At 40.1% G+C, this 25,232-nt stretch overlaps 1 protein-coding gene across 1 annotated transcript in view; it reads left to right on the top strand.

Moving 5' to 3' along the window:
- The window catches only part of LOC135255039 (transmembrane protein 178B-like), a 34,702-nt gene extending 17,977 nt beyond the window's left edge, over nt 1-16,725 (top strand). The window contains exons 3-4 of the mRNA XM_064335729.1: nt 11,972-12,109; nt 15,149-16,725. Of these exons, the coding sequence (XP_064191799.1) occupies nt 11,972-12,109; nt 15,149-15,393 (383 nt within the window). The 3' untranslated portion in view covers nt 15,394-16,725. The remainder of the gene's footprint in view (nt 1-11,971; nt 12,110-15,148) is intronic.
- Nucleotides 16,726-25,232: the final 8,507 nt, after the last annotated feature.

The following is a 25,232-nucleotide window of genomic DNA, read 5'->3' as shown; positions in this document are numbered from 1 at the left end:
TTGAGCAAATAATAATTTTTCAGTTTTAATGGAGTACCTTGTTGGAGTAGTTTCTTGGCATCATTAGTATTAAGGTTATTATAGATAGGTGGGGGTTGGGGGAAAGAGAGAATAACATATCATTACAAATAACTGGAGCTTTTCTGTATTTTCTGTAATTCTTACATTTAAATTCTTTAGTTTTCATGTAGTAATAATTATTTACAATTACATTGTTATCGAGCCTGTATTTATTTCTCACAACAAATATTGCACAACAGAAAATGTAAGGCGCTTTTTGACACACCTGATTGTGAGTCTGTTTGCCAGTCATGGCAATCATCTGTATGTCCCCATCATGGCCTTTATCATAGGAACTGTATCAGCCAATTATAACTTCGTTACAGCACTCTTACAATAATATAACAATGCAATAATGCAGTTTACATACACAGTTTCATTGGTTGTTGTTACCTGAATGTTCATTAAAGTGGCCTTATGTTGTTGGAAGCAGGGCTAAGCACAATGATATTATTATAAAAATATTAATCATCTTACTGTCTTTATAATGAGACCAAACATGAAATTCTTAGAAAGTAATCCAGCTCAGCTATGGAATTTATCTTTAAAAGAATGGAATTGTACTTTTTCTTCTTACAAGCGTGGTGATATTTTATAGACAAATAATTATCAATCTGGCCAGCTGTAATCTCCACCTTCAGGCAAAATTATTTTCATGTAATAAAACCAAATTGCACCACATTGGTGTCCTCCTGAAATTGGACCTTCTTTGGCCTCAACAACCATTAGCTATATACGTAGACATTAATATTTTCACTCAGTGATTTCTATTTAATGTCACAGATTGCATTCTTAAAATCAAAGGAATGTTCGCTAGTCATTGTGCGACATTCTCTTAGCCACGGTGAACTCTGGGTGTCCTGTATGTCTTCTGGTAGGTAATTAAGCCATAGGACTTTCAAAGGAGAGAAGACTCTCCAGGACACCCCAGGTTTGTATAGAGATGAGACCCGCAACATGGCTTAATTGCCCCAAGGATGTTTTCCTTGCTGTTTGCTGAAGGGGGAGAACAGACAAATAGAAGGAAAGCATGTTTGGCCAAACAGTCACAGATGACACTATGTGTACTATGAGTAGGTTTGTCAATGAAATTATATTGCCTGACTCTCAAAGAGGACAACCTAAAGCTTTGATATCTGACAAATGTATGCATGTAACACAAATAAACTGTTTCCCTTTGGTTCTCAAAAACGGAAACATTATGCAACAAGTTTCTTTATCTAAGTTAAAGAAAAATACATACATGTCAAATACAGAGACACAGTAAGCTGTTCAATAACTTTGTGAGTTAAAAGGTTGGGGCAATTCTTGCTGTGTGATGAAAAACTTAGTTTTATACACTATTTTTAAAATATTTTTATATATTTATAACCTGTAATTATGGTCAATGTTCATCATCAACTGCAATATAGCCTGCACACTAAATAAGTTGTGTGTTATTAATTAGTACTATTAAACATACATTTAGCATAACCAATATTTATTATTATTTTTGTTCTTTGATACACCCTGTACTGAATCACCCAACCCCTGTTGATGCAAACACAGATATTATAGGCCCACAAAAGTGCCAGAAATATTTGAAATGAGCAATTCCGCTAGTGCCCAGGCAAGTTTGCGCTCCCATTGTCACCAAAGCAGGGCCATTGTTCTTCAAAACCTGTACATTTTCTGCGCTTTTACAAACAAAACATGACCCATATTACTCACTTTACTCTCATGATAGTGCTTGCCATCTTCAGTTGGAAAGGCTCCAGGCCAGATTTACTAAAGGATTACATCTACTTTTTGAACACATACGTAGCTGCTACAAGGTTGCAATATCTATGTTAGGTTTACTAAGTGGTTCCAGTGGGTCAAAATCACTGTTAGAACATGATTTGTAGAGATTATGTCGCTCTGCAACTTCTATTTGGATACATGGTTAAATCTGTTCGCGCTTATGCATTCCTGGGGTAATTGTGATAAAACCAGGTGGAAATATTGTAAATTGGGTCAATTAAGCATTCCATCTAATTTATTAAGTATGCTTTAATTGCAGCTCTCCTCCTTGCGTGTAGATTTAAAGAACTCCTGAAAGCAGGTAGTAATTTGCTGAACACTGATATAGCTAAGGTCATGTTCTATAAATAGTATAGTAAATAAGGCGTTCTTTCTCCCAAACGTGGCAGCATTCATCAAAGCCAAAAGAAGAAACTGTGGACAAAGGTAAAACTAACACAGGTAAACAGAATAAGACAGGAGAGGGTCTTTCATCCAAGACTGGCCCTCTTTCAGTTAACTGGACAGCAAACAGTGAAAGGATACCGGCAGGCTGTACAGCCACACAATAATCATACTACTGGAGGTTATAAAGGAGGAACCTGAGCTACACACCCAAAGATAAAATTACCTGCCGGCTATGGGTAATTTTCTCTTTGCTTTCTTTGTACTATGCTGCCTGAGGTGCAGAACACTTTGTCCCAGTGATTTACATATATTATTCAACTAATCACTTCTCAATTATTTTCATATGCAGTATAATATGAACAAGATTTGTTTTACTGAAAGAGCACAGCTAGTATAAGAACCCAGTTCTGAATTAAACCAGTTGTCTTATTCAGTTGTGCCTATAGTTTCAGACAATCTTTCCCATCACGATTTCAGCCATGTCAATTCCTTCCTGTGCACTTAATTTTAGAGCCATTGTTACACCTCTTGCTCTCTCAATGTCTAAGTTGGAAGCGCCAAGTTCTCCAGAATGTCATTGTATACTTTAGCATTAAGATTTTCCTTCACTGGAACTGAAGGGCTTAGTCCAAACAATGAATGCTGCCCCAGACCATTATTCCTCCTCCACCAAACTTTACAGTTGGCACTATTCAGGACAGTACAGTTGGCACTATGTATTGTGCCAAAGCAAGATTTGTCCTTCAGACTGCCAGATAGAGAAGTGTGATTCATCACTCCAGAGAACACATTTCCACTGCTCCAGAGACACTGCTCCGTGGTGGTGTACTTTACACCACTCCAGCTGACACGTGGCATTGTGCATGGTGATCTTAGGCTTGTGTACAGCTGCTCAGTCATGGAAACCCATTTCATGTTTTTTCCAGTGGTAGTTTGGAACTCATTAGTAAGTGTTGCAACCCAGGACGGATGATTTTTACATGCTACACGCTTCAGTACTCAGCAGGGCAGAAATTTGACATATTGACTTGTTGGAAAGGACGCATCCTGTGAAAATGCCACGATGAAAGTCACTGAGCTCTTCAGTATGACCCATTCTACTGCCAATGTTTGTCAATGAAGATTGTATGGCTGTATGCTTGATTTTTTGCACCTGTTAGCAGTCGGTGTGACTGAAATAGCTGAAACCACTAATTAGAAGGGGTGTCGACATACTTGTGGAAATGTAGTGTAGTTTGGATGGTATCGATTGGGGCTTTTGTGAAAAAAAATGCCTCTGCTCTGATGATCATCCATTAATAATTTCTGTAGATTACCATCTGTGTTGGAATGGTAAAACAATTCATATTTGTTAATATATGATACTGACAGATTCCAAATATGTGCCTTTATGTACAAATCTATGTTTCTGAGGCAATCCCTACTCATGTTTTCTCAATTGCAATCTTAACTCAGATATCCAAACAAGGCAATCAGAACATTTTTATCTCCTGCACTACCACACATCGCTATGGAATGCAAGATCATCTTTTGAAGTACTTTCCCCCTTCCTAGCAGTATTCAAACACAGGTATAAGAGTATTTCCCCTCTTTCACTAATCTGTTCTTTTTTCTATTTTTTAAAATTCTTTTTCTTACTATTGCTATGATTCTCTTAAAATTTCATTTTTTTAAAGTAATCCTTTTTGTTCTGCAACGTGATTTTGCTTCCGAAGGTGAGGGACTAGTATAAGCTAAGGCCTGTAGTGTTTCCAACAGCACTTTTGATTTCATTAATTTGTGTACTTGCATTTATTCTTTATTCGTGCAAATAAGAAAACAAATAAATAAATTATTTGAGAGCATGGGATTGAGTAAAGTAAGGTTGCTACTCTGGTTAATATACACTGTACCTTACACCATACTTTCCTGAGGTAACATTAAGGCTATATGAATGCAAAAACTACAATACTGGTAATGTTACACTAATAAATGCAATCAACAATGAAGTTGCCAATTCTCATTCTTGACCACTTCCTCTTGACCTCTGCCTAGAGATGCATTTGAAAAAAATGTTTCTCTGTGTATAAAATCTCCTCACTGATGCAGAAGCTTTGTAGTATTAGAATATAATAATACTACCCTGTTCAATTATAGGTAACTTCACATTTTATCAAATAACATAAACTATATTTGGAAATATACCATATTCTGTACAAAAGTAAAGATTCAAGTTGTTATAAGGAGCAGTTTGTTTTTGCTACAGCTGGTTTAGGAGTAAAATCCTAATTAGTCTGTTCAAATAAGTGTTCTCTCTGGAACATTTGACATGAGCATAGTAGAAAATAGGTGGCAGGACCAGCAAACGATAACTTCATTTATTTTTAAGTATTTGGATGTCTTTTCATGTGAAAAAAAACTGCTACCTAATCAATATTCCTTTTCACCGTCCTTGTTATCAGCCAGACACCTTATCAGGGTCTCAAAGGAATTTTCCCTATCTGTCATGGTTCTGTGTTTTCCTGTCTGTGTTTCCCTTGTTGGGCCGCCAGATGGCGGCACTTCTGTTTTGGTCCTGCTCCCCCCTGTTAATTGTATTATTGTTGTCTCGTTATTCTATCATTGTTCCCACCTGTGTCTTGTTATCCCCTCCTTTTCTGGTTTGATTGTTTTTTGAGTTCACCTGTGTCTTGTTACCCCCTGTCTATTTAAGTTCTTTGTCCGCTTGACTCGGGTGCTGGTTCCTTGTGTTTGTTTCGTTCTAGTGTTTGTTTCGGACTTACATGTATCTGCCTGCCTGTGTTTTGACCTGCTTGTGTGTGTGACTGTGTTTCTGCCTGTGTGTTTCTGCCTGTTAGTTCCTGCCTGTTAGTTCCTGCCTGTTAGTTCCTGCCTGGTTTCTGTCCTACCTGTGTTCTGCTCTGTGTGTGTTTTGAATTTTGAGTTTTCTGTTTTGTGTTTTTTGGAAGTGCCCTGCGTGGCCTTTTGGTTTCCTGTTTTTTTTTGTCCCCTGTCGTGTAAGTAAAGTCTGTTAATTTTCCCTTTTTGAGTTTGTGTTTTTTTTCCCTCTGCGTTTGGGTCCTCCCTACCAGTTACGTGACACTATCTCCAGATGGGGCAGTGTACAACCAGGCCTCTGCATGTCATATTACAGCAGAGGTGACCACATACATATACACATGCCATAATAACATGAAAGGCATTAACTATGAAACAATATTAACCAACACACTGGCTACGGTGCTGTACATCATCGAAACAATTGCCGTAAGATTAATTGTTAAGATTAAAGATCTAACACAGTTATTATGGCAATGGCTTGATTGGGTACTGGATATTGATTGGGATCGTCTGGTATCCAGAACTAAACAGATAAATAAATAAAACAAGCAAATAAGCAGAGAACATTTTCAGAATATTTATTTCGCACACTATGGAGACATTCACAAAAGGTAAATAAACAGTAGGGTTATTCCCGTCCTCCACCCTTCAAGCCACAGTGACACTAGACACCGGATGTTTATTGTCAAATCATAAATATACAAAGAGTGATTAGTGACAGATAAAAGAAAAATGGTATGTTGATACTGGAATACATTTTCTGCAAGTATTCTATTTATCCACACATTACCATACTGTAACTGCCTAGGAGCACATCATTTTTATTAACATCAGTCCACCAAAAAAATAATGACTCCCAGTATCCCAATGTTCCTATTTGTACTGTATACGTTATTCATTCATACAGACTGAGTTCATATTGTTAAATACCTTGGATGGTATTCAATTTAATAAGTTGACTGTCAGGGTCCAAAGGGACAAGCTACTGTTATGTAATGTAAATACATCATGAACACTACATTACATTACATTTATTTGGCAGACGCTTTTATCTAAAGCGACATAGTCATGGACAACTACAAAACACAGGTTCAATAAGATACAATACTTATTTTGTACAGCTATTTCTAGCCAAGAACACAGTTTAGTTCACACAGTGAACACTATTCTGACCTAACCTCTGCCAATCCAACTAGGCAGAAGAACAAGCTACAATATTAGGACAAATACAAATTAGCAAAAAGTGCTGGAATGGGGGTACATGTAACGAGTGTCATGAAGGGGGGGATTTAAAGTGAAATATACAGAGTGGTGGTAGTTGGTCCAGGTATAGTCTGAAGAGATGAGTCTTCAGACCACTGCGGAAGATGGGTAGTGAGGGAGAGGTTCGAAGAGGGACAGGGAGTTTGTTCCACCACTGGGGAGTTAGGGTGGAGAAGCTCTGTGATCCCTTTATTCCTGTGGGAGAGGGTACAAGGCGCCCTGCTGCTGCAGAGCGGAGTGGTCGAGCAGGCGAATAGAATCGAATCATGTCCTGCAAGTAGATAGGGGCCATCCTGTTAGCTGCAGTGTAGGCGAGGGTCAGGACTTTGAACCGGATCCTGGCAGCAACCGGTAGCCAGTGGAGTGATCGCAGCAGAGGAGTGACGTGGAAGAATTTGAGAAGGCTGTAGATGAGCTGGGCAGCAGCATTTTGAATAATCTGTAGTGGCTGTATGGCACAAGCTGGCAGGCTTGCAAGGGGAGAGTTGCAGTAATCAAGGCAGAAGGACACCGTAGCCTGGACAAGCAGCTGGGTGGAGTGCATAGTCAGGTATGGTCGAATCCTTCTGATGTTGTACAGAAGGAATCTGCAGGACCGTGATGTTGCCTTGATGTGCTCCTTGAGGTCCAGCTGGTCATCCAGGACCACTCCCAGGCTCTTTGCAGAGTGAGAGGCAGTCACTGTGGTGCCATCAACGGTGATTGAGAGCTCACATAGTAGGGAGGTCTTATATGGGAAGAAGAGCAGCTCAGTTTTGTTGAGGTTGAGCTTCAGGTGGTGGCTGGCCATCCAGGTAGAGATGTCAGCCAGGCAGGAAGATATCTTATCATCGACCTGTGAGGCAGAGGGGGGGAAAGAAAAGAAGAGTTGTGTGTTGTCTGCATAACAATGATAGGAGAAGCCGTGTGAATTAATAACTGAACCAAGAGATTTGTTGTATATGGAATAACAGCAGAGGACCCAGTACAGATTCCTGCGGTACTCCCATAACAAGGGGATGAGAAGCAGAGGCAGACCCCATCCAGGTGACCTGGTAGGACCTATGTGCAAGATAGGAAGTGAGCCAAGACAGGGCAGTCCCAGCAGTGCCCATCTCAGCCAAGGTGGAGAGGAGTATTTTGTGGTTGACCGTGTCGAATGCTGCAGACAGGTCAAGGAGGATCAGGACAGAGGAGAGGCGTGAGGCTCTTGCAGTGGCGAGTGCCTCCGTCACAGCCAGGAGGGCAGTCTCTGTCGAGTGCCCGGTTCGGAAGCCATACTGGTGAGGGTCTAGCAGGTCGTTCTGATTGAGAAAAGAGGTTAGTTGATTGAGCACTGCTCGCTCAAGGATTTTGGACAGAAAAGGTAGAAGCGATACAGGTCGATAATTCATTATATCAGAGGAGTCTGAGGTGGGTTTCTTGAGGAGTGGGGTAACGCGAGTCATCGTAAAATCAGAGGGAGCGTGACCACAGGCAAGAGAGGAATTAACAATGGAGAACAGATAGGGAAGGATCTCGCTGGAAATGGATTGGAGGACTGTAGATGGGATGGGGTCAAGTGGACAGGTGGTTGCACGATGAGAAGTGATGAGTTGTAGTACATTGGAGTCCTCCAGAATCTCAAAGGAGGCCAGTGTAGCCATGGGTTTGTCCCGGGGGGTTGGGGGGGCTTACTGGATGGGCAAAGGAGTTCCAGATTGTAGCCACCTTTCTTTCAAGGGTGGCCAGAAAGTCATCTGCGGAAAGGGAAGAGGGAGATGGGGGTGGAGAAGGAATGAGGAGGGAAGAGAAGGTGGAGAATAGTTTGCGTGGGTTAGAGACACATGTACTGATCTTTGATTGGAAAAATGAGGCTTTAGCTGGATCAGGATTTCCTCCACTTCCTCTCTGCAGCCCGCAGTGATGTTCTGCTGGTGCGTAGTGACTCAGTCAGCCATGGGCAGGGGGGTGAAGAGCGTGCTGGTTTGGAGACAAGAGGACAAAGTGAGTCGAGGGACTGGGAGAGGCAGGAGTTGAAGGTGGAGGTAGCAAGGTCAACTGGCAGGTTAGAGAAAGAAGCAGGAAGGGGAAGTGTAGAGAGAGCAGTGGAGATGGGGAAGGATTGTGACAGAGTAGAGAGATTTCTCCTGAAAGTTACTGTGGGTGAGCTGTTAAATTAATTGTGGGGGAGTAAGTAGGAGAGGGAGAAAGAAAGAAAGAAGTGGTCTGAGACATGGAGGGGTGTTGGGGAATGGAGCAGCTTCTGGTGAATACAGGTTCTAGTTGGTTGGTCCAGTAATGGTATGGAATTAAAAGCAGGAGGGAATAAGGTTAGGACTGGGGAGGACACAGAACTTCCAGGACAAGGAAATGAGCAAACCGGTGCTCCCGCCTCGGCCAGAGGCCCTGGGGGTGTGCAAGAGGGAGAATCCTGTATACTATAATATTTTTGCGTGAAAAAAAAATCTAAAGACTGGTTAAATAAATGATATACGTGGTGAACTTTTTTTTTGTTGGTTTTTTTGACTCTGTACTCCAGCACTTGTGAAATGATACAATGACTAAGAGGCTAAAGTGCAAACTCTAAGCCCTAATTTCAGGGTATTTTCATCCATATTGGATTTGACGTTGGCTGAAGCTACGGCCTTTTCAGTCAGCAGATCTCACCCCTATTGAACACCTGGAGATTTTGGCCTGACGTCTTAGATAGCGCTGTCCGCCACCATCATCAAAACACCAAATGAGGGAATATCTTTTGAAAGAATTGTTTTCCATCCCTCCAGTAGAGTTTCAGAGACTTGTAGAATCTATGCCATGGTACATTGAAGCTGTTCTGGTGGCTTGTTGTGACCCAACACATTACTACACTTTATGTTGGTTTTTCTTTTAATTTGGCACTTGTCTGTACACATATATATATATATATATATATATATAGTACGTACACACACACACACACACACACACACACACACACGCTTTGGATAAAAGCGCTAAATAAATGCAGTCCAATTAGCATTTACCATTTACACACACAAAGTATATTTTTTGGTAGGATGTGTATTCACTGGCTATTTGAATAGACTTATTTAAAAATTATTCGTACTCCCGAAATAATAATAGCCGAATTTATCAAGTTTTATGAAATGGGCTAGGCAAGTTAATAAGCTTAATTAGGCTTATTTACTTGTTACAGTACAGTCATTGGTTAATCAACAGGACTAATATAGATGTATTTACTGTGCAACATTTAGCCTAATGTTAAAATGTACGGCACTTTATGTTCAACTTTGACACATTTCAGAGCTAAATTCTTCTGACCAGCAAATGCCCAATACAGATGCAGAATTGGGGGGCAGGAGTAAAATGACAAAAATCAAAAGGCGCATGAGAAGGCAAACTAAACACACTAGGAACTAAACAAGCTCAAAGCATAAACACAGACAACTCGGCAGGAACACGAGACACTAGAGAAACTAATACTATGAGTGGCAGGAACACAAGAAGCTTGAGACGCTTGTGCACAAGAGGCAGACAAGACAACTACTAAGACCAAGCAAAGAAAGTAAGGACTATATATAGGCTACAGGGAAACACAAGAGCACGATACCAAAAATGAACTCGACATAGATGAAACTGACTAACAAAATAATCAACTCAATGAAACAATCAGGGAGAAACATAGGACACAACAACACTAGGGAGACACCTGCTGTTGTGCAGCAGGAACTGTGACACCCTCCTGTTTTCTATAACTGCATCTATAGGGATCCATGTAAAATTGGCACATTTTTGAGGGTAGCAAGTTTCCATGGCAGCAGCATTAGTGAAACAAATACAATGGTATCAGCTCAGTGCCTGACACATTGATAGATGCATTTATTCATTAACAGTGCTAGAAGCAATTTAAGTTGAATTGCACTGTCTGAAACTGCCTACTTGCAGACAGACCAGTGCTCCCCTTTCAATGTCTGTAATGACAGGTCAAGAATAATCTCTAGCCTGCTCACAGTCCAGCCCATGTATCTTTTTACCTGGTGCTTTTCTTAGTCAGTGGCTTTCGGTTCCACTCTACTCGATACACATACATTATTTATAAATTTTCATTTTAGAGTTTGCAAGATGGTTATTGTGCTCTTTTGCTAACAGATGCCATATACAGACATGTTATTTGTATGCTGCTAGTGCACTTAATTACATCACAGTGAGTGAAACTGAGATGTTTCATTGAAGATGTATTTCATTCTAAAAGTCTGCATACAAAAATGAATGTTTTATTGAGATCCAGCTTGCTACGCGTGTGATTATTTGTTTCTATGATTATTATTATGATTATGATTCATAGCTACAAAATAGATGATCCTGTTTTAAATACAGCACAGCTTGAATAGCATCTAAGTAACCAAGGGAAGTTTCAAATGAAAATTCTTGTAGTCTATTTTGACATGAAAGATGAATATTTCAGGGTTCCAACAACATCCATTCCCATTGCATCTGTATTTCTGTGGTTTTACTCTATTTTAATTTCACAGTAAGGACCTGCCACATGAACAGCACGGAACATGTGTGGGTCTTGAAGTGCAAGCCTGTTATATTATAATATGCCATATAGGCATGTGGCAGATGTGCCATGCATAAAAAGATGGATAAAGTTGGGAGCACATAGTGTGAGATTGTCACATGCCAGCATGACACCCCTGGGAGGGAGATGTGGCAGTTCCGGAAACACTGTTGGTTGCTGCATGTAGGGAGAGAAGAGTGCACCCACACAGACACAAAATAAAATAACCAAACACCTTGACCCTTCCCCCTCACAGGTTCTGGGCAAAAGCAATTAACTAAAACAACACACTAAAATAGACAAAAGAAAGCAAAACTGAGTGGTAACTTTTCTAGTTCCCCGCTCGTAGCTGGCCCACTTTTCAGCAGACAAGCTCCTCCTGCTTTTCAGCGGCGGTTCACTTTCATTCTGTGCTCTGACAAACACACAAACAAAAAATAAATAAAGAAACACGCTCTCGGTGTGAGCTCCCTCCCGGTCATGGCCCTGAACTGTGGAGAGGAACACACCTTTAAGCACCTAGGCTGATGAGCTAACGCGGCCCAGTTTGCATGTGCTCTCTCCACCAGCCAGTGCAGCCGAGACCAGTCCGCTTCTCCAGCGGACGGAATGCCACAGGGATCATGGTATTACATAATACCATTGGTGTGGGGTCCAGATGTTTGCCTAGTGGAGGGGTATGTAACCCTGGTACTGGACAGCCTCATTATCTGTTGGGTTTCATTATTACTGGGCACTTAACAATTATAGCGGTAGATTACACAGACCCTGTGGTTCTACAGGACCAGGCTTACAGACCCCTGGCCTAGTACAAAGTGCCAGGGTGTTGGTAAATGGTAAATGGTAAATGGACTGCATTTATATAGCGCCTTTATCCAAAGCGCTTTACAATTGATGCCTCTCATTCGCCAGAGCAGTTAGGGGTTAGGGGTTAGGTGTCTTGCTCAAGGACACTTCGACATGCCCAGGGCGGGGTTTGAACCGGCAACCCTCCGACTGTCAGACAATCAGTCTTACCTCCTGAGCTATGTCGCCCCGTTGGGAGGGGCTATTTGTATCTGTTCTCCTTGTGTGTTTGTATGATAATTTTCTCATTCCTTCCCCCCTCCCTCTAACAGTTATCTTTTTGGTCTGCAGATCTGAGGAGAATGACTGCCGGCTTTATAGGCATGGCAGTCTCTATCATCCTCTTCGGGTGGATCATCGGGGTGCTGGGCTGCTGCAAGCAACACGATCTGATGCAGTATGTAGCAGGTCTACTCTTCCTCATGGGAGGTGAGAACTGCTCTTTTTGTGCTAGCTCTGGGGCATGGCTGCCTTTACATATGTGCGCCTGCTCAATTTCCAGTTTAACTCTTTTTAGAAAGGAGAACAAAGCTTTGCTAGAGTTGTAATGCATATTTCACATCAGCATGTCCTTGAAGGTCCCTTGCTATTCTTTCACATTTCCAGGAGACATTTGATTGCTGAATACAGATGCTGCCGTCAATCTTTATTTTCTACCATACCAGCATTTAGCAAACACTCTTATCCAGAGTAACTTATAGTGAAAAATATATGATGTTGAACTACAGCCAATGTATAAGTGCTTCCTTCAAGAAATCCACAGGCAGTCTGTAATCTTGGAGTAAACCCAACAAACAGCTAGCAGCATAAACTAAATATTTCAGGTAATTAGCAAAATAACTGGTGTTCTGTTTAGGTCAGAACATTATGTGATTTATACTAAAATTGATCAATAAAATAAAGAATGTAGAAAGGATGAAAGAAATTATGTAGTTGTTTTTATTTATTACATTGTGCTGAAGTACCCCAGAGAGACCAAGGAATAATTAAATTGGGTGCATCATCCACCATTTCATGTTAACATGTAAAGCATATTAATTTTGGCCAGCTCAATTTGTTTGCTCTAACAGGGAAAACCATGAAATAGCCTTAACGTTTACAGAATTCACTCCTGATTTCAGATGAACAGTAAACTGTTTCATATGCTATTAACAAAAATGTTCCTGCCGCAGAGTAATGATTGTACTACTTAGATATCTGGGCTGTTAATAAGAGGTTGCAGGTTCATGTACCAAATTGCAGCCTAATCAAAAACTGAATAAATGCTAAGGGTGCGATACTATTAAATTATATTATATGAAATTATATTACATTTCACTGTAGGTGATCTACTGAGTGTAATGCATTTTTTTCAATGATAGGATACTCATTAAGGGGTTATATTTATCTAACTGTAAAACTAATACAGTAGTAATATACTTTAAAAAAGTAATAAAAGTAATAATAGTAACATACTAATAAAAAAGTAATAAAAGTAAAGCTTATTTGGATGCAGTCTGACATCTATGATTGAACTTGTGATATATCCCTGTAGGACTCTGCATCAAGGTTATGTTAGGGTGTGGCTATAAATTACTGTCTGGCTCATTCCTGTAAACTTGGTGTTGATATGAAACGCTCTCGCGGGTTTCTGTGCAGACTCAACCCTTGCTTTCCAAGTGAGGCGTTTCCGGTGGTATTTTTATCCCTACGCCTCCTTATGCTGCAATCGTGTTTCTGGCCAGCATGCTAGTCACGTTTCTAAGGCCAGCTGAAGAGACAGGTTTTTCATGTTGACGCTCCCGATTTAACACTACTGGCCCCCTCCACCATCACATCGGTGTCTTACCTGCGCGGCCTGCTGACTCACTTGTCAGTTTGTGTGAAAGGAAGAGCCGCGGTGCGGTATGAGAGGACGGCTCGCTGCGTACAGTCTTCAGCGAAACTGACAGATATATGACAGGTTTCAAAGCCAGTTCTTCCCCTCTGCATCCCAAGCGCTTTCTCGGGAATCAGAGAGCATCGCTCCCGAGAGATTTGTACTAGCAGACAAAACACGTGCGCGTTTTTTACTCTCATTCCAAAACTGCTTCAGTCAGGCTTTTTCACCGAAACATCCATGCCGTACAAGGGATTCCAGGTGGGTCCCCAGATGGTGCAGTGGGCAAAGAGTCCATCACGTTCTTTCCTGCTGCACTCTTCCATTTAAGCTCCCTGAGGCTTTGCTCAACTCTGTAAAATAAGTTTTAGCATCGTGTTTTTAACATTTGTTTAAAGAACTAATTCATTCATTCATTAATTCATCAATTACACACACATATACACACTTGTATATATCAATGAATATGTCTACCTCATTGACTCAGGGTTGCCTCTTACTGTGCTATGTATATAGCATATTGTCTTTAATACAAGCTTTGTTCTGAAATTATGATCATACACTTCTGAAAATCAGAAAATAATATTTTCATACTACTGGATATGTGATTCTATCTACAAAACTGAAATATGTCCCTCTCTAATCTGGTCACAATTCAGAAACACCTCAATGATTTTAATGTACTTAAAATATATAAATTGCCTTAAATGTCATTTAAAAACATATCAGTGCACTTAAATCCAACACGATTATATTAGTTCCTGCAAAATTGGGAAGCTATTAAGAACCATCAGGTTCCATGTAAAATATGGCTAGAAACTACCCTCTGTACACAAGAGCATTGGGTAATGAGGTATATGTTCCATTTTAAAAGACTGAATTAATTTTCATATGTGGACTGGTATCATTCTTACATGTGATTTTGGTCAAATTGGATATGAAGTGTAATTAAGGAGGGACTCACTACACATCAAAATCGGAGATTTTGTGAAAAAATGCTGTGGTTTTAACGCCTCATCAGCCCAATTTTAGACCCACAGCCCTGCAGATTATCTGGTGTAATACATTAAAAGTATAATATAGAGTGCCTTGATTACATAATGTCCTGCAATTAGTTTAGCTTGATAATAGATTGTCAGATGCTTTAAAAAAAAAAAAAAAAGTATCCCCAGATTCCAGTGATGGAATGTCTTTTACACACCATCTGTTGTGAGGATAACTGCTTCTGTTAGTGTGTTTGCATGGTGCCATCTAGTGGTCGGGTGACCACCCTGTTCCCAGAAACCTTGGGTAATTTGGTTTCTAAACTTTAAGTTTGGTGGTCAAAGGCCTGGAGACCCTGTATCTGCTTTTTCCAAAATGCATGTTAGTTATATTCATAAATATACACGTATATGTAAAAAAGAATTACAGAATATGCAAAAAAAATAATAAAAACTAAACATTTGGGGGTGACAGAAAACAGCTAATCAAGTTCAATCATTTTATTGTTAGGCAATATCATGATACAGTATTATAAGTGCAAGACTGACAATTACTATATACCAAGACAGTCTGTGTGTTATAATCAAGTTTACTCACATGATCCTTTCCTCCTGTTTCTCCAACAGGAACATGCTGCATTATATCCTTGTGTACCTGCGTGGCTGGGATCAACTTTGAACTGTCCCGCTACCCGCGCTACATGTATGGGTTGCCAGAGGATATCAGCCATGGATATGGCTGGTCCATGTTCTGTGCCTGGGGGGGGCTGGGTCTCACTCTGCTGGCCGGATTCCTTTGTACATTAGCACCTTCCCTTAACAGCCCCCGCACAATGGTACACAAGCCCAGGCAAGAGAACGGCACCGTGTGACAGACCACAGAATGCACAAGCAGTCGGTGCCCTCCCCACCTTCCCTCTCCTTCGCCCCATTTCTCTTTCCTCTCCTTCAGGACATTGAAAAGCAAAGTGACCTGGACAGCTGCAGGAGGAGGGAAACCCTGTCGCCAAACCTCCACACCATCTAGAAGTGTTCAGATCAGCAGTGCCCAATTTTCATTGGGTCTGCTGCTCAGCACAATCCGGACAAGACCTTTTCTCACTTTCAAACCAAGTGGGAGTGGCTCCTTTTTATTTATTTATTTACTTATTTATTTATTTATTTATTTATTTTGGAAAAGCATTTGTGTTGCAATGGTGCTCTCCATTTCTCTTTAATATGTTTTCCCAGGAACTGATAGATCCTTCAGTATTCAAAAACTGAACAAAGCAACAAAACAAAACAAAAAACATATATATTATGGCAGTAAACCTGTCAGATTGTTCTTTTGTTGGGTGACCTGTTCCGTGTTTATTAATGCTCGCAGAATACACAAAAAAAAAAGAAAAGAATTATGCTGGGATAAACTGTGTATTGTTTAAAATGTCTTAAAGGACAACTTATATTGCTTGGATTACATAGGGAATTGGGGGTCTAGCTGTTGTAGCTGCCTCTACAAACCCCTTGCAGTGGTATTGAGGAAGTGGAATATACAAAGCACAAAATGGAAATGGGAATACTGGAACTGAAAAAATATAAAGATCAAAATGTGTTTTCAGCTTTTAAGAGTAACATTTCAGTGCTTCTAAGATACAGTATGTGTAAATGCATTTCTATGTAGAAGCGGGTCTCCGTTTATAGTTCTTGTATAAAGAATGTTTTTTCCATTTGTTATGAGGTAATCTTAAATGTAAGGCAGTCTGGATATTTAGTGGCTTGGGTAGATGGAGATACGTGTGCCCTCGGGGTTGAAGTAAACATTTTCTCAAGTCATTTTTTTTAACATGAATCGAGCATGAATATTGAGCTCCACCTGTGATTGAGAGTAAATGTGGGAAAAAAAAACTTATGTTTGGCTATGTTTACGAGAACTCCCTCTCCCCATCCTCATTCTCTCAAATTTACTCAGACGAGTGTCAGGTGAGAAACCCATCTGCTCTTGTATGTATGATACTCAACATGCCAATCTTGGCCCTAAGATGGCCCCAACAGCAATTAACAATTTCCACTCACACTATGAAAAAGCATGAAAAGATGCAGCATCAAAGAAAACCTGGAACAAACCTCAGCAGCAACTTGGAAAACTACACAATAATGGAAAATAACCAATAATCACTTTGGTTTAAGTGATTAAAAATAAATCTCTGCGAGAAGTGTTGATAGAGGCTATAGCGACATTTGAATTCCATGATTTGAATTATAGTTATTATTTTTTATTTTATTTTATTTTCTTAATTATTTTTTGGTATGTGTGTGTGGGGAGGGGAGGGGGGTACTGTTCATACTCCCAAGATTTTGTTTTCTTGAGTGAGACGATCAAGGTGTCTTTGTGTGAGATGTGCACATACAATACTCTACTCATTATCACTTTCTTATATAAGAAAGTAAAGACATATAGAGCATTTACATACAGGGTATACATAAATGCAAGCACACACACACACACACACACACACACAAACACATACACATGCACATGCACACACACACATAGATGCATGTATGTACACATATTCAACACATGGTATCTACTTCCAGTATTTGGCCCAAAATACAACTTGGAAATGATCCACCCACAAATGAACGATCACCTGTTCTATTGCATACACATACAGCATTATCTTCAGAAAAGTAGCTAAAAAGTACACCCTTTAGTAACAAAATGGTCAGTAATAGCATTTTTTTACATTGCCAACATGCAGTTCTTTTAACAATCTGCATATACGGTGAGAAATTACATATTAAATGTGATAACTTTTGCAATATCTTGTTTATTTAAATCAAACTATCCTGCCCTCAAATACTTCCACCAGAATTGAGATAAAATGCAACAAGGCTAGTTTTGCTAACCTTAAAAAAAGGGCAGCTCAGTGTGTTTCTAGACAAAATTGGCACACTGGGCAGTTGAAAACTGCAGACCATCTCATCTTTCATTCCTCTCTCTCTCTGCTGCATCTTAAATTAGCTAATCTTCTGCACTTAACAGTGGACAATGTTATTATACATTTTATGCCTTACATCTGTCCATTTTCATGAAGGTATAGATATGGACCTGTCCATGGGTTTTGTATTTGAGTTCTAATGCTTTCTCTTTCTTTGTGTTTGTTTCCTAAAGGTCTAAACAATTTATATAAGCAAATATAAAGAAAGACTAATTTGATGGCTCAAAAAAATTCAGGTTCTACAACAGAGATGGGCAACAACAGATGTATTTGTTTCTGGATTCCATGCCAACTTTTGGCCATAATTACTTAATTAGTCCAAACATTTACACTATCTGACATTTTAGGTACATTTCTTCATAAGCGCATGAATGACAGCCGAGGACTGTTCTTGCGTCCCTACAGTATATGAAACATTTTACTGTGATCTCATCTATGGGTGAACCAGTGTTGGTGTATACGGCCAGTTAGCTCATTCAGCCAGGGTAACTCGTGGAAACAAAAACCTGCATACACACCGGCCCTCCAGGACTGTAATTGCCTACCCCTGTTGTACAAGCTAATACACACACAAACATAGACACACACACCACATTTCCAAATAATGTGGATACCTCTTCTAGTGGTTTCGATAATTTCAGCCACACACAAGCATACAGCCATGCAACCTCCATTGACAAACACTGGCGGAAAAACGGGTCGTACTGAAGCGCTCACCGACTTTCAACGTGGAACTGTCATAGGATGCCACCTTCGCAAGTTCAATTTGTCAAAATTTCTACCCTGCTAGAGCTGCCCCAGTCAACTGTAAGTGATGTTCTTGTGAAGTGGAAACTTGTGGGAATAACACAACACAACAGCTCAGCCGTGAAGTGGTAGGCCGCACAAGCTCACTGAACGGGACCGCAAAGTGCTGAAGTGTGTAGTGCTTTAAAATCATCTGTTCTCTATTACAATACTCACTACAGTGTTCCAAACTACCTCTGGAAACAATGTCAGTACATGAACTGTTCATCAAGAGCTTCATGAAATGGGTTTCCATGGCTGAGCAGCCGTACACAAGCCTAAGTCACCATGCGCAATGCTGGAGTGGTGAAAAGCACGCTGCCATTGGCTTTGGAGCAGTGGAAACGCATTCTCTAGAGTGATGAATCATTATCTAACAAATCTGGGTTTGGTAAAATGCATGGTGCCAACTGTAAAGTTTTATGGAAGATGAATAATGGACTGGGGCTGTTTTTCATGGTTTGGGCTAGGCCCCTTAGTACCAGTGAAGGGATCTTCAAGAGAATTGTGCACTTTCAACTTTGTGGCAACAGTTTGGGGAAGGCCCTTTCCTGTTTCAGCATGACAATACCCACATGCACAAAGCAAGGTCCATAAAGAAATGGTTTGCTGAGTTTGGTGGGTAAGAACTTGACTGGGGGCTGTTACAGCAGCAAGGGGGGTCCAACTTGTGATGTTCAGGTGTCCACACACTTTAGTATGGAAATTTAGTATGTATGTGTGTGTATATATATTGCAATCAATCGGTTCACATGTGGTTCTCAGCTTACTTACTGTGAGCTCCATAATGATTGAAAGAGATTTTTTGGCTTTATTTGTAATCAGACAATTCACATGTGGTTCAAGTGCACATTCTCCACTTTTATTTAAGGGTATTTATATATATTTTGGTTTCACCACATATAAAATAACAGCACTTTTTATACATAGCCCCCTATTTCAGGGCACCATAATGTTTACGACAAAATTTGAAGACCAGAGATGTGCTAATGAATGTCAAGGAAGCCATAATGAGGCTGAAAAATAAGACAGATATAGTCAGAGACATAGGCCAACTCTAAAGGCTAACCAAAATCAACTGTTTGGAACATCAGACAGAGAGCACAGGTGAGCTCAGTTATCACAAAGAACCTGGTAGGCCAAGAAAGATGTCTGCTCCTGAAGATGTCTGCAGGCATCGATGTGTCAGTAACCATGCTCCTCCACACTTTCCTCTTGCCATCACTCCGATACAAGTGAATCTTGGTCTCAAATGTCCACACAGCCTTTTTCCAGAACTCTGCAGGCTCTTTTAGGTACTTCTTAACTCACTGTAACCTGGCCATCCTGTTTTTGAGGCTAATTAGTTATTTTATTAATTAATTCTGTTCATGAAGTCTTCTGTAGACAGTAATCACTTACATATCCATGCCTGCCTCCTGAAGAGTGTTTTCAGACAGGTGTTTTGTGTTTTTTTAAATCATTATGGTGAGAATTATTTGCTCATCAACTGTAGAGGTCTTCCTTAGCCAACCTGGCCCTGTGCTCTCTTTTTTAATGATAGCCTAAACAGTTGATTTTTGGTAAGCCTTAGTTTTGGCTCATGTCTCTTTTTATTTTATTTCTCAGCCTCAGAATGGCTTCCTGGGCATTCATTGGCATAACTCGAATCCTCATGTTGACGAACACCAATAACAAACTCCAAAGGCAATCCAAAGCCTAGAATCAGGATAGATACTGAAATCTCTCATATACCCGCACTAAGGAAGCAATTGAACGCATCTAACTAATCATAACCACCCGTGAAGCCATTTCTCCCAGACATGGAGCCCTGAATGTGGGTGGGTGACAGGGGTTCACTGTGTATAAAAACTGCTTTAATTTCTACATGGTGAAACCAAACTGCATAAAACCCATTAATAAAATCAGAGAATTCACATTTTAACCACATATCAATTGTTCTAAACTTGTGGAGTACAGAGCCAAATCATGAAAAGCTTACTGTGTATGGGTTATTAGGAATGATTATCAGTTGTGGGTTACATCAATTTTAATGATGAGATCCACGTCCTTTCCACAATATTGCATACTATGAAAATATGAAGTTGTCAGGTGGCTTTCCAATGAAATGCAGATCCCCATTGTAGGAAAAATTACATGTATTCTGGATATCCATTGTACATAGATCTTTGACTGTTCTGCTTCATGCAGAGTACACATATTACAATTCTTGAAGATCATAAATTAGCATTTTGCATGTGAGAAAGACACACAAAACACTAAAGTTAAATCAGAGGAGTCATTATACAATTTATTGTCAGTTCCAGACCAAGAAACAGTATTGGGTCGATATAATCCCACCCACTTGGCACTGATGCTGGTCTATAAGGTTAAAAATATGTCTTGCAGGCATTAATTGATATTTGCATCAACAGGACAAAATGAGGTTTCCACAAAATTTCACCTACCTGACAGGAAAAATAGAAATGAGTAAATATGAATTTAAAAGGCATTTTGATCGAATGGTACAGACTCAAAACATTCCATGTTAGAACTTTCAGGTTTGGTTTGGCTTTTTTTGGCAGGGTGGTTGGCACTGTAAATGTTTAATTCAGAGAGAGGAGGGAGCTGAGGGAGTAATTTTTCAAAACCTTATTCCAAAGATCCCCATTTATACTTTGATTCAATTTGGACCTTTAATGTATACCATTTTCAAATATTGTTGCCAGTACATCAATTGATATTTTATTTATGTAGGCTACATTCTTTAAACAATACCAGTGTATGAATGAAGGCTGTTTTTTGTTGGACAGACATTTTTTAACGGGAGGTAATCTTCACATTGAAAAAGTGTTCATTGAATGCAATGTTGTGTATTTTGTCCAATGTTTTGATCTGCTGTTAGCAAGGTAATTGAAAATGATTCAAGTATTTATTCAAGAACAATGTGCCATTTCTAATGCCACCTCCTCTCTTTTCTGGTGTCTATACCGTAGCTCAAACTTTTCAAACTATTGTGGGTCAATGGCACCTGGTTGTGTGACTTCATGTAAATAAATGTCAATAAATACTGGATTATGAAAAGAAAAATAAACAATTTCAAAACAAATAAATGAAAAAAAAAAACACTTAAGGCTACTTATAAATGGCTAAGAACACCAAGCCACAAACTATTTCTATCCTGCAGTTTGAAACTTAAAAAAAACACGTTCTTCATGCAGCTCCATACATTCCTCATCATCCATTTCTGCATAAGGATTACGGAAGTTTAAAAATGAGATGATTGCTAAAAATGTAACATGTTTATTGGTGGTACTTTATATGACTGAATGATCATTGGTTGTTTGCAGTCCCTCACTGCTGCGAGAACACGGGGGAAATAATTATTGCCATTTCTGCTCCCACCATTCACAATGGTTCACAGTGAGAGGAGGAAGTAGTGTTATGCATCTCTGTGTACAAAACGTAAACAAAAACAGCCATATTTTAAGCTTTCATTGTTTTCCTGAGGAAAAAAATCAAAAGAGGAAGCGGGTTCAAGATAAAATAAAATCAATATACAGTGGATTTGTAGCGTACATTTTAATAAGGTAGACATGCAAACTACTAAACTACTCTAATGTTTTAATAAATTGTCCATAAGTTTTATTTTTCCATTTTTAATGATCATAACACTGCACCGTGAAAGCATTTTGAACCTCCGAGTTTGTGTAGCTACTCGCTTTTTTCAGTGACCTGTAGCCGTGAGCTCACACTACCACCTGTCTTTTACATTGGATACTGAGACAAAAGAACATGAAAGGGACATTTCTGGATGTCAAATTTGACATAGAATGTAACCATCTGGCTAGATAGGTTAGATTTTGCTAAATAGTGTAGCCCACATTATATTACTGTAAGAAAATGAATAGGAATAGCCTCTTTACAAGCTGCACAACATTTCTGATAGTTGTCTACTATTGTATAGTATGTGTAAAACACTTAAAATTTAAGAGTGAACAATGGCAACACTTTCATTAACATCCTTAAGATATCATACGTTAGTAGATATGCTAACTGGCTATAAATAAGCTAGATAGAAAATAGCTAAAATTAGCTGACAAAATTTCCCTTGCAATTAAAAATAAATTCTCCATTGAGAAAAAAATAACTTGTGTCCTTTATCCAGTTTTCACCTTTGGTCTTTGAGGGTTCCACCACAGAGTCCGAAAGATTAAAATTTGTTTGGCATGAGACACCATCACTATCGCCACAACCAGGATACCAGTTAACACCTATATTGTGTCACTTCCTTTTTCAATTTTACAGCAAGAGAACGGCCAAACTGTTTTCAGTACATTTGTGAATTCTTCATGAATCTGGAGTAATCACTGATAGATATGAAAATGTCAGACCTTCATCAGTCCCTGGGCAAAGAGGGCTCTGCCAAGCAAGGATTCCATGTGTCCATGTTTTTCACTGTGTCCAGGGGGTCCGCTGCTGCTGGCAGCGAAGGTCACTCATCCCTCAGCTGCTGTCCGTGGGGGAGCCCCTTCTGAAGGACTCTCTTGGCAAAGTGACAGGGCAGCGAGCTCCAGCAGTTCCCCTGGACCGGACAGCGGAGCTGCGGCCTCCAGTGGTACCTTGGGACTGGGTGGTGGAGCTGAGGCTTCTGGCAGGTCCACTGGTAGGGCACTGTCTCCATGGTGGTGAGGGTTTCCACCACCACTCACACCACAAGGATCCACCCAGGCCTCTTCCTCATCAAACTCAAGGGTATTCCATTCATCGCCCAAGCAGGTACCCAGGCCCTCCGTGGGCCACCCCTCCAGGTCCATCCTGGGGCTGGGGTAGGCCTCAGCAACCAAGGCAGAGGACATCCCCCAGATAATACAGAGGGCAGACCTCTACAACCTTCCAGATAAAGGGCCAAGTTTCATTACATGGCCAGCTGGGAGGAAAGCTGGCCTGCAGTGACTTTCTGGACCTGTGGTGCCTCTTACATGACATGATTACATTTTTTATTTTATTTTTTTAAAGGAGAAAAAAAGTTTTTCAAAAATTCTGGAAGAAATTACAAAAAGAAAAATCTCTGTCCACCAGGGGCGTTATGCCTGCATTCTCCACCAGTGTGAGGCAGGGCTGGGGGTGGCCACTGCTCATGTGGTCAACAGACAGGAAAAACACGAGAGCAAAGTGTTGGCTTACCACCTTTTATTTGTCCCAAAGCATTAAACAATAGAAATCTTCAACAAAACGAATGGCTTAACTGGCAATCAAAACTACAAAGAAAAGGAAACCGCATACACCAGCTCCCAAACTCCTCACCTCTAGGCCTGGGAGCCAGGCCTCTTAAGCCGCGTTTCCACCGCAGGAACTTTACCCCGGAACTAGGAACCTTTTGAGGAACTCAGGGTCTAAATTTAGTTCCTGGGGCTTTATTTTACCCCCCAAAAAGTTCCTGCTCGGGGGGTAGTACTTTCCGAAAGTATAGGAACCTTTTGGGTGGAGCTTGCAGCGCTGAACATTTCTGATTGGTCGAGTACTCGCAGCATTTTTTTGTATTTATTTTCACCCGCCATGTTTGAAAATATGCAGCCGCAAACCAATTTATTTTCATAATAATTTCAAATCAAACTTGTATGTTATGCGGCGCAGTAGCCTAGTTTTGGTTATAGCCTGCCAACTTCTTGGAATTATAACGTGTGCTCTTCTGTTCTTTTCTTGCTTTAGTATTCGTTTTATAAAATGCTAAGCATTCGTGCTGGGACAGCATATTACGTAGGCTACCAAAACATTCAAACGGATTAATTTGGTTGCTGAATATTTTCTTCCGGATTTTCTTTGTTAGCCCGTTGTAATTGACTCAAAACGTTTGATACAGTTATGTGAGGTATGCGGTAGTTCTGCGTAATTCACATTGGTTATACAGTAAAAGCAAACTGGAAATCACCTTCCGCACTTTTTGTCAGGGTAAAATAACAGGTTAATTCTAGTAATCGTCCCTTTAGCTTTTTCAGACTGCCGTAATTTTACTCCATTTTACTGCCATTCTTCAATTCCACGAAAAGACCAGGAAGACTATGGACTAATTTATGGTGCATGGTTCGCATCTAGAGGGCACACTTCGCTGCTCAGCTAGCAGTAACTTCGAAGGAAAGCAAATGGTGGCTGTACCACTACTAATTTAAATTTTCACGCAAGTCCGAGTTTTCGTTCTATTCTTGTCATTTTGCGATTAGCCTATATGGAATTGACGATGAGAAAGTAATCAAACAGCAAATTGTTTACAACGTGTGCATGTTTTCTGCTGTTGTTGCCAGTTATATTGGAAATGTGAATGCATTCTGTCGCTTCGGATGTCAAGACATGAAAGCGAATGTTCGCATAAAAACATAATGAATGTGTTTGAGAGGATATATAAAACAGTTACAATCTGACTATTGGCCTGTTATATATTTGTTGCATAACAACGGTCCAAGTTCAACTACCAACAACATTTTTTCTTGACAATGGTAAAATATGCCCAAACGGCTGCAGAAGAATATTTCAATTCCAGGTGATTAAATCGATAAAAATCAATAAATACAAAAGTAACCATATACAGTCATTGTTGGTAGCCCATTGTATATAAGTGGAATAAACTCCTCCGGGCTGTCCCGGTTATTAGAAAATAATGTAGGCTACTTCGGTGGTAGTATGGGGTTACAGAAGAAATCATAGGACAGATGGACGGACAACAACGTCGCTTTTTCATACGTCAGTGGGCTAATTTGCCTAATCTTCGCGGGACTTTAGACCGCGGTGGAAACGCAGACAACCATGGGCTGCAGGAACCTTTTAGTTCCTTGAAAAGTAGTTCCTGGGACTAAAAGTTCCGGGTAATTTTGGTGGAAACGCGGCTTTATACACCCCATAATTAGGTAATAGGCCACAGCTGATGTGATTGCAATGAACTACAGCTGTGGCCATACCTGTCTGTAGGG

This window comes from Anguilla rostrata, chromosome 5 (assembly GCF_018555375.3).
Source record: "Anguilla rostrata isolate EN2019 chromosome 5, ASM1855537v3, whole genome shotgun sequence".
NCBI classification, from domain to species: Eukaryota; Metazoa; Chordata; class Actinopteri; order Anguilliformes; family Anguillidae; genus Anguilla; species Anguilla rostrata.
This window is presented reverse-complemented; position numbering and strand designations above follow the sequence as displayed.